The sequence below is a fragment of the Anopheles moucheti genome, chromosome 2, assembly GCF_943734755.1.
Source record: "Anopheles moucheti chromosome 2, idAnoMoucSN_F20_07, whole genome shotgun sequence".
NCBI classification, from domain to species: Eukaryota; Metazoa; Arthropoda; class Insecta; order Diptera; family Culicidae; genus Anopheles; species Anopheles moucheti.
Window position 1 is genome coordinate 38,120,517 of NC_069140.1, and position 14,987 is coordinate 38,135,503.

General features: G+C 41.4%; 1 protein-coding gene across 1 annotated transcript in view; it reads left to right on the plus strand.

Moving 5' to 3' along the window:
* Positions 1-6,503, plus strand: part of LOC128298342 (lachesin) — a 45,501-nt gene extending 38,998 nt beyond the window's left edge. Inside the window, exons 7-8 of the mRNA XM_053034092.1 lie at positions 5,422-5,481; positions 6,322-6,503. Coding sequence (XP_052890052.1) covers positions 5,422-5,481; positions 6,322-6,503 — 242 coding nt within the window. The remainder of the gene's footprint in view (positions 1-5,421; positions 5,482-6,321) is intronic.
* The last annotated feature ends 8,484 nt before the right edge of the window (positions 6,504-14,987 follow it).

Genomic DNA, 14,987 nt, shown 5'->3' on the forward strand with positions numbered 1-14,987 from the left:
AGTCTTGCTAAATCTACCTTGTTTACGCCTAGCTAAGGGACTTGGTATGTCCTTAGTAGCGCAAACCATTTTTTCTTCTATGTTGAGAAATCTGACCGTGTTTAACAGAGATATCCTTTTAATTTTCACTTGGCAAAAATGTCCAATTCAGTTGAAAATTACTATAGTAATCCCGTACTACTTTTGAAATTGGTAAGCCATAGCATTGGCACTACAGATTTATTTCAATTATTGAGTGGTTTTAACCGTAAAATTGCCTGATCCAAGTATTGGAATCATAGTAACGACCACGTAGAAACTTTTTGATCGCATTAACCTCCTCGTTGGTGAGTTCAATGTTGAGTGGATTCTTGGTTCAATTCTCCACGGTTCAATAAATTTAGAACCCGTCTGATAGAACAAAAACTGTGCTGCATTTAGGTGAAAGGACATTATCCAAGTGTTCTTTTTCTAAATTTTAAATAAGCGAAATGTGGAATTAAAATTAAACTTTCACGTTAATTATTTTGTGTTATTAAAATTACTTTCCTTGTAGTGATTTAATATCCATCGTGTACAATACTTGGAGTATATACTAATACTAATTTGACTACGAAATGACAAGTTGATAATTCATAATATAAACTTTCCGACTCGTTAGGTTGTGATCGGTAATGTAAGAAAGTATTCTAACGATTAGGCAAAGTCTTTGTTCTTTTGTTGACTTGCTGCATTGCAAACGTAAAAATAATCATGTTTTCTAAATATTTTACAATGATAAAAGCAGTGCAAAGTTCCAATGGTTTGTGAAGTATATTTCGCAATCCTGCAAAATAAATTGCAAAATATAAACACAATACAGATGGTTGTTTGGCATGAACACTTGTGTCAAGACGAGCGTGTAGCAGTGTATTTCGGTGGAAGAGCAGTTTCAAGTGTGTTTTATGCCTTCATCAAATTGCAGCCATAATAATGATTGTTTGTAACGAAATACCTTTTCGAGAACATATTAAATTGTGCAAAAAAAACTAACGTTAACGTACAGTGCAATACTACAAATTAATGTTCATCGAACAGGGTAATTTGTAAATTTTTGTTATTGATGCTTTCTTGTGTTTATGGGTGATGTGTATAAATTGTAATGATTGTTTTTTCAATTCATCAATAGGTAAATGTACGGATGATTTATTTATATTACCTCGTAATCATTTAGCGAAATGTAGTTGTTTTGTGCCTATGCTTATAATGGCAGACTTTGAGCTAGTGTTCATTGCTTCAAATAACAAATTTTAAACTCATACAACTAGTTACCAGCTGGTTTATAATAACATGAACTCATTAAAATTAATTTACAAACCAATGCAATGGAGTTAACATTCACAGTTTTGTAAAAACTGCACAGAATACAAACACCCATCAAAAATTCAAGAGGAAATAAGTAGCATTTTTGATTGCATTTTTGAAACCGGGGTTCGGAGCATATTTTCTGCAGCTTTAGCGCGGCACGGATGGTTCCATATTGCACAGAAACCGGTCTCCGCTCGGTACAATCAACCCTAACGATTTGCCGAAACCCATGCCAGACAGACATAAATCGTGTAAAATAAACATCATACGCAGGCAAACGATCTGCCACTGCAAGCGCATGCAAATGGCATTCACCGGCACTGGAAATGTGTGCTACGTGATTCCTGGCTGGCCCGGATGAAAAATCATTCTGATTGCACAGCCCGAAGAGCTGCCATTTGCTTGAGAAGAATCACCAAACATAAGGATTTACCTGCGAGGTGATCTTCCTGTGTACTTCTTCGAGTGTGTGCTTGAGAAATGCTGAGTTTGGATTTTAGCATTTGAAACATGGGCTCTTTTTTATGTGCTGTCCAACTTGCTGCTTGCCGCGCCCGGGGTACGTTGTATTCGCATCCTCCCTTCACTCTTATCGATCGATACAGCGCAACGTAGCGGTTTACATTAAGGATGGAAGGGCGGGCGGTTGATGGTTGTGGAATGTGCTCGTTTATTCTGCAAACCGGAAAACAATAATCACGAGGCACTGTTTGCATCGATTCTTGTTCCGGTTTGCGCTATTGACGCTGAAGATATTGCAATCAGTGGACGTAAACATTGTTTATGATCCATTACTGCAGTCGCAGGGACGTGGCAAAATCTTGTTTATCGTTTGCATGGAATAGGGCTTTGGTGGATGTTGTAATGGTTCCCGGTTTGTTTGTTGAACAGTCCCTCCCCGCCCGAGTGGAGATATATCTTCCGAAGGGTTGTGTCAGGTGTCTTACATTTACTCACTGCTTTTTCCACTGCTTCTGTGGATTGAATTGTTTGTATAAAGTTTTACGAAACACACGTCAACCTCATTTAGAGTTGTCCTTACGGGTATTTTAAGTTTATTTTAAGATGCGTTACACTGCACTCTTCTACACAACAGAAACGCTCACAACAACAGTTATGACCCAAATGCGAGCGCTTATTCTTATGAATTCTATAAATCATAACAAAACAACCATCAAAACCGATTCATGTCACTGTGCCTTATTCATTCCCGTGGAAATTCGTTTAATGTTCCAATCGCATGCACAACCACACCGTTGTACTGCGACCGTGTTAAATCTGCACGACTTTCGGTCTTGCGAAATTTAGTTCAAACAAGTCTTTCACTTCAATAATTCGCGCCTTATCAGATTGAAAGATTATTCCGGAGTTTGTTTGACTGAGCGGCGGGAAGCTGATGGTGGGAATGAATGGATTCTATTGTCGAACACACGATACAATCCCTATAATCATCACCACTACCATCATCATCGTCATCATCATCATCATCATCGTGAAAACAATCAAGGGACTGTAATTAAAATGGAAAGAGTCATTGCTGCGAGTGAGAAAAACACTTCCACCACGATTTCGGAAGAGGGCTTTGGTCCACTCGGTGTGGTCCACTCTGCACGGCGTATACTAATTATATTTTGTGATTAGGCCCAGCGTCCATTCCAAAAACGGGTGGGTACCGGTTTCGGGTGTCGTTTCGATTCTGATTTTGGGATTTCTATAATAAGGCGGACTGCCTTTGTGGTGACATGGAGAAGCACAAACGAACAAAAACAAAACAACTTTCATCCTTCAAGCTATTTGAATGGAAATGGCTTTACGACCGAATCGCATAAAAGGGCAGCATCAAAAGAGTTTTGTTTAATTTTAACGTTGCTTTCGCAAAACCATTCGTTCACGAACCTATGTTTGCACCTACCGGTACTGGGATTTAAATGACATTATTATTGTCTGCTCTAATTATAGCGCAGTTGCGAACGAACTTGCATTCAACGCAAAGGCAATTCATTTCATGGTAATTTAAATTATTTTTGACAAAAAAATCTCACTACATTCATCATTAGCGACAGGATCTTTTGGTTGAGATTAAAGTGTACGCATTTGTATTTGTCGTTGCATTTATCTAAACCCATGTGGCTTAAAGCATACTATTTATGATCCTATGTATCATCACTAGGGAACATCAAAAAGATTCTTAATGAGTACCTGGGTTTTTTTTCCTGGGGATGGGAGGAGAGAGGTTGGGAAGTGGTTTGGGTGAGTGGAAGAAGAGGAGTAGGAATATAAAACATTTTTTCATTATATAACTAATATGACGATGTTGCTTTTCGATTAACTCATAGTTCAAAACAGATTATTTTCTGATTTATATAAGATCCCATCTGTTCAGTAAAAATCAGTTTCCTCTCCTTTCTTTAAAGAGTTCAATATTTTTTATGTACTTCGCATAATTCTATAAGTAGATGTAGGATCAATATATGTAGTTGATTGAGAGCGCGCTAGAGTAATCGTGACGAAGGATAAGACTGTATGAAGATGTATTTGAAGGTGTATAAGCGTTACGATCATTCCTTTGATAAAACTTTTTCTCCTGACACGTGTTTATGAAAACCATTGTGGATAGTTTCCAAGTCTGTTTTCAACATGTTTCTAAACATTTTCTGTTAACACAATATAAATCTTTCCTTCATTTATCATTTTATCCTTTAAATAAAAACAACGGTATCATTTCGAATGGAAACAAGACTAATGTGTATTTTTGCACCTAATAAACAAATTTCAACACTTAGCCTCCGCACAATTTGCTAGAAGAGCGATCGAAACAGTCTCGCACTGGAAAAAACAGGCTTTGACGCAGATATAATGAAAAGACACTGTATACAAAGTGCAATAAAAAATAAAAGATGAGCTCCAAAGTTTGAATGGACTTTTTGTTCTATTCACCTTCTGGCCTGCTGCTACCCACATCTTTCCTCCCTTCATTGTGCAGCAAAGCTTTCAACTGGGAAAGAGCATTAGCTCATCAAACCCGCCAGCCACTCTAGCCGGTTTCGCATCACCATGGCCATTTGTCGCATTTTCGGCGCATTACGCCCTGATCCGAGGCGTACAACATCATTAACGGGCGTGAACAAACGAAACGAACGCGGCACCGGTACCGAAATGGCAGCTCGTCAGCATCAACATAATCATCATCAGTGATGACCGGGCTGGATGGGCCGCTGGTCATCACAACCGACGGTCGTGAGATTCATTGTTGCGTCAATGGCTCAATAGGACGGAATGGCAGCTACGCGTTTCTTCCACTAACAGTACAAAAAACGCACAATAAAGGAGGACGAATAAATCCTCCAAAATGCAGAACACAATCACAAGCGCGAGAATCGGGCAGAAAGGGAAGACTCCATCACACACACACACACACACTCACTAAAAAAAGAGAAAATCCCATTCCACACCCATTTGCACCATCATCATCAAAGGGAAGGATTTCCACCGGATTCGGTAAGGTTTCCGGTTTCCTCACTGTGGATGGAATTTTCGGTGGAATTCGTTTTCATTGGTATTGCTTTGGTTTCGTCTTCTTCTGCTTTCTGGTCTCAATCGTCACTTTCTGGCCCGGAAAAAAGGGATGGGATTTTTTGTTCGTTAATTCTTCCCATCACGCTACAGAACGCAACGGGGAACAAATTTCGCACACAAATTGATGCATTGTATTTGTTTGTGTTTGTGGAGAAAATGTCGCCGCTGGTGGACGATTCGCACGCATTTTACGGTCTTCTTTTACACTTGGCATATTCCCGCTGCTGACCAGCGGGTGAAGTTGTTATCGGAACCGTTCTGTTTCTTGGGCGAGAAAAAGGACTCGTGAAAGGAGAGTCTTTCAAACTGACAAAAGATACAACATCATTACACCCGGTTCAACGTCGTTCGGTTCGGTCGTCGTCTCGCTTCTTTCGACGCGGATGTTAATCGTACTTCCATCTCAAGGTTTTTTTTCGCGTCCTCTTGTTCTTAATCAACCCAAAACCTGGCAACCGGCCACCATTTTCATGCGTTCTATATATTTCTTCTGTTTTCTCTTCTCTTTTGACACGATAGAAATAAAAATTCATCCGGGCGGTGTGCAAACAACGGACGATCAATTAAATATAATTGGAGGTAAGTGGTAACGCGGCTGTTTGGATATATTCTTACCTATACACACACACACACCCTCTCAAACACGGTTCCAATTCCAGCGGGTTTTTTTGGGAGAAGTTCCTATTCAGCTTATCCAAATATGGGGCAAAAAATAAAAGATCTACCCACCTAACTCGGCCATCGTTTCGACCAGCATGCGTAATGAAGCGATAGAACATAATGCTGATGGGACACATTATTTTTTTTTCGCAAAGGATGGTTGTAATCACGTGGACGCACGTTGCAGGTCGTTGGTGCCGAATGTCGTTTCGGCATTGTAACGTAACGAGCGTAAAGATGACGCTGTTTGGCGTGATGGTGTGTTAAAGAATCAGAACAGTATAATAGTCCCAATGGTTGTTTTTTATTGCGGGCGAAACACCCTTAGCAAGCTGTAACAACGGACCTGAAATAACCCACAGATTTAGGTTGAGGTTATATTTCAAAAGAGCTGAGGAATTATGATGGAGTTTAGATTTTTAAAAAGAATATTAAGCACTTGTTAATTAAGACATTTTTTCTATTCAGTTATTATCTTGTTTACTCTTTATAATTACTTTGAACTATTTCATCTAATAAATCCTTTGTAATTTAACCTCCAATTAAAAGCAAGAATCATACGTAATGTAATTCGGGTTGTGGGATTCGATTCTTTTATCGTACTATGTGTAGAAATAATGAACCTTCCGGTGGCAATCACAGCGAAAGGAACAATCACCTAATAATAAATGTTAAAAACAAATATTAGCTCAATTTCGGGTTTCCGCACCTGGACAATGCATTTGAATGGCATCTTTAACGCTGATTCTTCCTTCACAGGTCTAGCGGAAGCAGCTCGGGGTCGTGGAAATTCCGCTGCCAGCTCGCTACACCCCAACCAAACGCATCATGTTCTACCGATGGTGCTGCTGCTGATAGTATCGCTAGCGTTCGGAACGATACGAACGGTCATTTCCGCCAGCAGCGATAGCAACAGCCAACGTCGGAGCGGTAACAGATGACACAATTTCGACATATCCGGTGCGTGATATCGAATCGGTAGAAGCTGTTGACCATCATCGTCCACTCTCACCCCACAGTGCAAACGTGGGAATACACGGCAGTGAATGGATGGCGTGGGAAAATGACAGTTTCATCGCTAGCTACACCAACACTTGTCCCGTGGCACAAATGGCGGAGCAGCGGTTTGGTAACGATTAGGTTTTATTGAACTTTACTTCAATGGCAACAATAATATCTCGCCCGAGGGAACAGCGAGAAACACGGCGAAATGGTTAGAGGGAGGGAGGGTGAATGGCAAGGTGAGAAGGTATTCATTTCTATCCACAAAAGTGATTATTGCCGGGACACAGAGAATACGCGCCACTTGCGTATCAAAGTGGTACAGTGAGCAAAAGATATGAAGCAAAGGTCGAAATGTTTGCAAAGTTAACCCCGTTTTCTTCTCCAAAAAAAGTTTCTGGTGTACAAAACGAGATATTCTTTTCATTTTGAAATTCATGTTGCATTTATGGAAAACCCTGCTTAGGGCAAAATGGGAACTTTCCTACATTCGTTACCGCACCGTTGATGGAAAACTTGCAAGGCCAGTGACAGCAACAGTTGTGCACATTCACCATTCCAACCAACTGTGTTCGTATAGTTTACGTACAAACTTAGTTCTACGCTCACACCAAGTTCGAATTTCTTTTCAATGTTTTATGCAGTACTGGGGCGCCTCCATCGACTGGGCGCCTCCATCGACTGGGCGCCTCCATCGACCAGACGCCTCCATCGACTGGACGGAAGAGTCTTTGAAATCGTACTCCATATTACAAACCTTGCATTAGTTGGATGGCAAAGTTTTTGAATGATGTTAAACTGTGAATCAAATTTAATTGCCACGTGCATCCATAAAGCTATCGTTAAACTGTGTAACTTATAGGTACCAGTTTTGGGAACGGTGCGATTTTGGCCACTGGCGAAAGATAGATACAGTAAGCTCTCGATTTAAACGATCGATCATGAATCTGGTTCTTTTTTTGTTACATAAGGCGTTCTCTAAGTTTCGTATTACTACACCGACATGATAACATATTTCCGATATCTATAAAATGGGTCTAAATATTATGCATAGAGATGGATGAGATTCGTTCACTTTAATGAAGATCTTAGGTGTATAAAAAGACATCAGGATGTTAAATGTAACAAAATCAAAAAAAGGCAACGTTCTTGTTATTTGTTTCAATTGAATCCAACCAAACCCTCAGTCGTTGGTTGGTTGACTATTTACGTTTCCATTTCCCGACCCAATGATCACATCTCTTCACCTTGCCAGTCCCGTTTCCGCCAGGTAGTATTAAATGAAAGAATGAAAAACGTTAAACCAAATGACACGCAAACAAAAACTTCCAATACAATAACGATAAACAGATTGATCTACGCGAGGAAGCACGATCGACACCTGAAAGATCATCCATTCATAATGAGCGCATCACAATGCAGCTCAGTCTGGTGGTAGAACATTGTAAATATCTAGAAGGTAATTAATTCCACCAGATTCCGTGCAGCAAACACATCACAATGCCAGATGATCACCATGATGTGTATCTTTAATGCTGAACACGATGCTTTAGCTAGCGTACTTCATCCATCCTGTTCACTATCCTGTTTTTTCATGTACAAACTCACCCAAACACCGCGTTGTTTTCTGTACCGAAAGTTTGTTTTAATAAATATTCGCCTTTTGACTCAACGGGTGCAACGGGTGATCTGTGCGTGCTGTGGGTGAGCGAGGTGACCACAGCAGCCATAGCGAGATTTATCGGTGTATACAAAATCCCCTCTGCGGAATGTCCGTAAAAAGACACAACAAAATCCATACACACACATAAACGATGCAAGGAAAATTGAAAAACATCGGAAACACTTAAAAAAAAACCGTAACCAGCAGTATCGATGGGGCAAAATGTTAAACCCTAAGAGAGAAAAAAACGAAACAACACCACAACACAAGACAAGACAACAGTGGCTGCAAGTGGAAAGCAAGTGCAACAACCGAAAACATGGTAAAACACGGCAACAACAGCAAAAAGGGATACGGCACTCGTTCCCTCCGGTGGATTGGTTTGCTGGCACATAATTTATGACTGAATATCATTCGAAGGGCGAGTAATTAATTATTAAAATTAATGATATTTCCACCATTCGCCATGCTTCTGGCCCGGTTCGATCGTGATTACCCGGTTTACTTGCTTTCGGTTGCGTTGGGCAAAACGACCTCATACCAGATTACGGTTTGCATCTTCAAAGCTCCGTTCGGTGGTACACTTTTTTCTGCTTGCGTTCGTTCATGCATTCACCGGCTTTATTTTTTCCCGCTTAATTTCCTATGTTTCTGTTCCATCGATTTTACTGGGTATCGTTTTTTCTCCATTCATGTTGTTGGTTTTTGCACTCGAAAAATTCACACGAATACCCAAACTTGTACAGCCATAGAGGGAATGTTAATTTTGATGCAGTCTATGATGCACTTACCGCCTGGCCGGCGGGTGATGATGAAATGGACGATTATATCGAACAATTTTTTCCCAACCATTTGCAACTCATTTCCGTGTATGATTACTTTATGAGCTTCGCTTTTTAATCATTCGCATTGCATTTGATGAGCTGCGAAACGTAGCTCATTAGCGATGTTGACCAATAACCATTCAGCGTGCCATGTAGGTGTGAGCGTCACAAATGATTCTTGCGATGCATATTGGTTGATTGAATTCATTTTGGTGGATTATTTCAAAGTCGGTTGGCCGAAAAAAATGATAATGGACACTGCAGTAAATTCTATCACCTTTTAATTACGCATCTCAATCGAAACCAAACGCAATGAAGCATCGTGTTCTGGAACTTGTACCATATAAAATAGTCTATCAGCAACTTCCACACATTGACCGTAACAGCTTGTTTCTAGCTTTAATGTTCACTGGCACTAGTGTATAGGACGGGAGTATTGAGTGGAAGCTTCGTTTACGTTTGCCATCGTTGCCACAATCGAATTGAGCAAAGCTATAGAGGCTTATGAAGCGAAAGTAACGCGAGGCTACATAAATAATCAATTTGAAACCGATGCTATAAACAAAACAAACACACAACTACACACGACAGAATGCAGGATGAGTGAGTGAAATAACTTGAGTAATTATAGAGCAAATGTGAAATACGGTTAATACGTGAGAAGAACTATAATAAAAGTAAAAGAATAATAAATAACAGTGCAAAAGCAAAACGCAAAACAAACAATAAGCATAGCAAACAGGTAAATGAAACCATTCACCGTGCAAAGCTGATACCGGAAGACGGCAAAGCAATGGTAACAAAATGTGCAGAAAAGATTGAAACTGAAAACCAAACAAGCAAACCACTACATAATCATAAGCCAAAATGGGGGAAAAAACAAAACGTATCAAAGCTGTCGTACATTCATCTCGATATTCGATAATAGAAGTTTTAAGGCCTGCCCTGTACATATGTGCGTTACAAAGGTGTTACAAGCCCCCACTCCTCTTTCTCCTCCCCGTTCCTGTTTCCTTACAGAACCCTGATCGCTCACTCCAAACAATAGCCCAAATCTGCGCGCGAATAAAACCGAAACGGCTAATGGATGCGACCGTTAGCGTCGATGTGTAAGAGTAACGAAACCTGTTCCGATAAATCAAACGATCGAAGAGAGAAAAGAATAATAAAAAATACATCCAAAACATCCCCAAACCTGTGTCCATTGGATTGCATTCGCATAGAAATGAGGTGTTGCACTTGACGGTGCATTTCTGTATCTTACTTTTTTCCACAGCAAATGGTGGCTCGAATCTGTTTCGATGGCGCACCGCGCTCATGGCTGACAGCCGAAAGATGGCGGTTCGTTGCTTCATCCGTTGATAAGGCTGCTGGAAGTGAATTCCGGCTTTTGACAGCAGGATGCCAACGACAACAGGTAGCCTGTACTGTGTGTTTCCTTTTATTCGGGAAGACAGAAGAATACGAGATACTGTTTTGGGTCTCCGCTTCTCATTTCTACCAGCCCTAGAGTAACGGCCGTCAGTCACAGCCGGAAAGCCTTGCCAGTACTCTGGCGGCATGTTCTGCCCTGCCAGCAAAGGTGCACAACCAGCGTTGAATTCGACGGTTGTTGGTTCCCTTTGTTTGAGCATCAGATTGTTGGCGCGAAACGGAAAGCTTAGCTCATCGTTCCAGACACGTCCCGGGTGATGGCCGGGCAGACAATCATGCCCGAGATGCAAACGCATCCCGAACGCGACCTCATGATGACCTCGGCTGTTGGGAAAAAGGATGCCATTCGTTCCATTCGTCCGTTCGACTGTCAGACTAAGCTTTGATCCCCATTCGCTATGGGCACGGCGCTGTATCGGTGGTACCGGAGATACTATTTCAATCTCATCATTCCGCACCGCTGCTCGGTACACCAAAAGGACATCGTTGCTATGGAGCTCTCAGGCCGTTTGATTTGTTATTCTTTTTTCGCCCGAACGTTGCCACTGCAACATGACAATATTCTTCTGCTACACTCTTCAATGGTGCTGTTTCATTTGCCGCCTCTCGTTATGTTTTTTTGTATCTTTCGTTAGGCCGGGTCTTATTTCGTACGTTATCTCACAGTTGACATTTAGTTTCAGCGCGTCACACGCTGGACGAGTAGTGGTGCGTTTTCTCAACCGAAGCAGAAAGAATCGAGTGAGGAATCTCACGGCAAATGACAGCTGACAGCAGCTGGCAACGATCAAACGGACACGGTACACTAACAACGAACGCAACCGAACGTCAAACGTCAACTTGCTCACGCTTAACTTCCCTTCGACTAGGCGACAGTATTTCAGTTGGCAGATTGAGGTTTTTATGTTTTTTTTTTTTTGTTCAGCTGTCAACTGAAGACACGGAAAGTGGCACATTTTGGATGAGATGCTGGGTACATAGGATTGTTTATTTTTTTTTCTATTGCTCCAACAAAACTACGCTTGCTGGGACGGCTTCGAGCCAGATCATAAAATATGAGCAACAATGCATCCGACCAACTGAGTTTGACAGGATGCGCTTTGGGAACTCCGGGCAGCAACAAAAACAAACCCGGGTTTGTTATTGGGCAGCAAGTAACTGTGATTCTGTCGCGGTAGTACACCGTGCAGTACAAAGAGTCAACCGTACCGTAAGACTTTGGCCGGTGAATAATTTATGCTCCATCGCTTAGCACTCCGGAAGGTAGCGTCAGATGCGGAAAGGGTAAAAGCTTTATGATATCTCTTTGTTATGGTTTGGTGTTTTTATGTTTCTATTTTTCTATTTTGTCTACTTGGTCTGCATCTCTGTAAGTTTCCACCAATAGTGTTTTCAATGCAGGCTGTGATGTTGCATCAAACCACAATCACTGCCTGCCTTTGTGAGTGTGGAGTCGAATGGGTAAGACCCTCGCCATAGGACACTAGTGCATTGGTAAGTGTTTATACTAGATCTTAAATCGAGTTGACTTTTGGTTTTACAAAATCTGGGACGTTGCTGATAGCTCAGACAGAAACTGGGAAAAAGAATTTGAAATGCATCTTTGTTTATCTGGCCAACCGGAAAATGATGGTCAATATGTCAATATTTTATGCGAGTTAAGTGCAGGTTTTGTGACAAAATTGTCAAGTGGGTGAGACATAAACATGCAGATATAGAATCCGGTACACACCGTGCGTAAAAAAGAAAAGGATGAGACAGAAACCTCGTATGTGAATCAGTAGTAGAACGACTACGAGCGTACTAAAACGAACACAACTTTAATAGCTCAGCGCACCAGGCTGTACTCAATAAAGTGTCGTAAACTAGTAACGCGTTCAATTAGTGCTACCCTGCTTCCGCAATTAACCGAATGGGAACAAGGGTTTATATGAAATTATATTGGTTCTACTTCAATAGTTAAAATTAGACGGTGTGAAGCTAGTGAAGCGGATTTGATCTGAATCTGCTTATTTAATGCAGTTTACTTAACGCCGAAGGTGATAACTGCTTTTTCCTAGTTTCATGTTGATGCTTTTATTACAGATATAAATGTGGAACAAAGAAACGAATTGTAACGTAACAATGTAAAACAAAAAAAATAAAAACACTATACATCAATTTTACAGTTATTTTTTTCGTTGGAAGTTAAATTATGCATCGCACTGTAAGTGCATTGCGGTTGATTTCCCTAAGAATGCAATGTTATTTTTGTTATCTGCTTCAGTGGATTTCGAACAAACAACACATACTACCAGAGTTTGATTACAAGACGGTAAGGAAATTTCGCATTTAATTATTGTTTAAAGTTTGAATGACTTTCCAGCATTATTTCGTTGCTGATGAAATCAAACACCAGCACTTGGTTATTCGTATCAATTACATGCCGTCGAATCGAATATTCGAAAATTTAAAAGGTTCCATTATAAGAAATTGCCAGAACAGGAACCCAAGAGATAGAAAACAAATATTCGCTTGTATCTGGAACTATTTTACTGTTTCAATCTGAATAAAGTTGCAGGCACGAGTGTAAAAGCTAAGGAATACCAACATAGTATTTCGTTTTTTTCGCTATTAGATATTTGCTTTTATTTCACTGTTATCGATTTAGGATTATTCTAAAAAGCATTGTTAGAAACCAAAGCCTAATTACTATGCATGCTGTTTTCTGTTTCCTTTTCATCAACTCACCCAGGTCGTACATCTTCCATAACCGATCTAACCGATTATGGTGTTGATTTATTTTCACGTACCAATGGATGATTGCGATATTTATTCCATAAACATAAAACTTTATGCAACACTCTCCTGTGTATGTTTATCTTTCTCATCCATTCAAAACGCTATCAATAATTCTCCGCATACAAAAGTGAGCTAAACGATTTTTCAAAAAACATTCCCGTATCCAAACCGAGAACTTTCTTAGTCTGTATCTCTCGACCACTACGGCAAACATTCTCATCTTCCATCAATTCAAAGCACCTCCACCGGAATTAAGTTACCGTTTTCGACAGAAATTTTGCAACTTCGACCCATCTCATGTCGGTTCGTACTATCGACACCGGCACGGCCCCATCGCACGGCCCAAGAGCTCTAAAATATCGATTACGCGTTGACCGTAATGTGCTGCTAACGTGCGATGGGTTCGACCGTTCCCCGGGCTGCCCGGGCTGTTGGATGCGTATCGATGGCTTCGGAAGGTCCTACTGGAACATCATCCCCTTTTTGGGAAGGGTAAGCGATCGTAGATAGTAGTCCAACAGGGAATCTAGCCTACGATGTGGGCTAACTAAAGTCTGGAGCGTCTGCATATTCAACAGTTTGTCGAAAGGCTGGCTGGCTATGCCTGTTGGCCCGGGAAAGCGATACGGTGCGCCCATAGTTCTCATGCAACAGTTTGGACCGGGCTCCAAACGTACAACCCCAGTACACTAACCGGTCGTCATCATCACCCGATTGTTGGTCAGTTTCCGCTTTCAGAGTTCAATAATTTGATAAGCAAACTTTACCGTCCGACCGCTCCGGAATCGAAACCGGTGCCATGTGCCGGTGTGAGCTGGGCGCATTGCATCGCAAGGTTCACTGCTCCTGAAAGGGGGAACGAACATTACCACCGGCACGATGTACCGGGCTCGGTCAGGGCTGTCTGTCTCCGAGGCACCGAAAGCGCCTATCCGAATCGAAACGTAAACGAACGAAAATCGAACACAATTAAGATCTCTGGGGAGCATAAGCCTTCCCAATTCCAGTAGTTTCGCTTCGCTACAGCCAAGCGAGTGCGAATGCAAATGGCCATTCTGGCCAAAGTCACCAATGTTTCGCCATGTCAAACGCCTTATTCCCATTATTTCGCCGTTTATTTCAACTTCAACCCGTAACCTCCAAAACGCACCAGACAGTGGGGGATTCGAGTCCCGCCCGTGTGTCACGGGCTCATGGCGCATTAAATATAAATGTCAATTCTAAACCGATTCAAGTGAATGGTGCCGCCCGTCACCACGACGCCACCCCGTCGAAACGGAGGCCACATTGATCGGTGGGCGACCCAGTTCGACCACGAGACAGATGATGCAAGCTGTCAAAAGCCATCAGTCGTAGGCTTTCCATCATATCCATATATTGTTATTGTCGTTGCTCGAGATTGTCATGGCCTGGTTTTTCGTGGCAGACAGCACTGGAGCAGGGACGGCACATCTCAAGCATAATGTGCGACGTTCGGGGATTTTACCGCTTTTAGCGAAACAGGTTGAAATGGGTTGAGTTAGAAGGAAGCTTGTGAACCACGTATGCAAATAATGCATGAATTATGGTTTGAAAACGATTCGAATGGAAATTGTTTGCAGTTGATTGAAAGTTGCAAAAGCGTGCTAGAGGAAATATGCAATATTTTCAACTAATCGTCATACGTTACCATCGCCCTTGTGATATTTTTCCTTCAAAAATTGCTCAAACTATGGACGGAA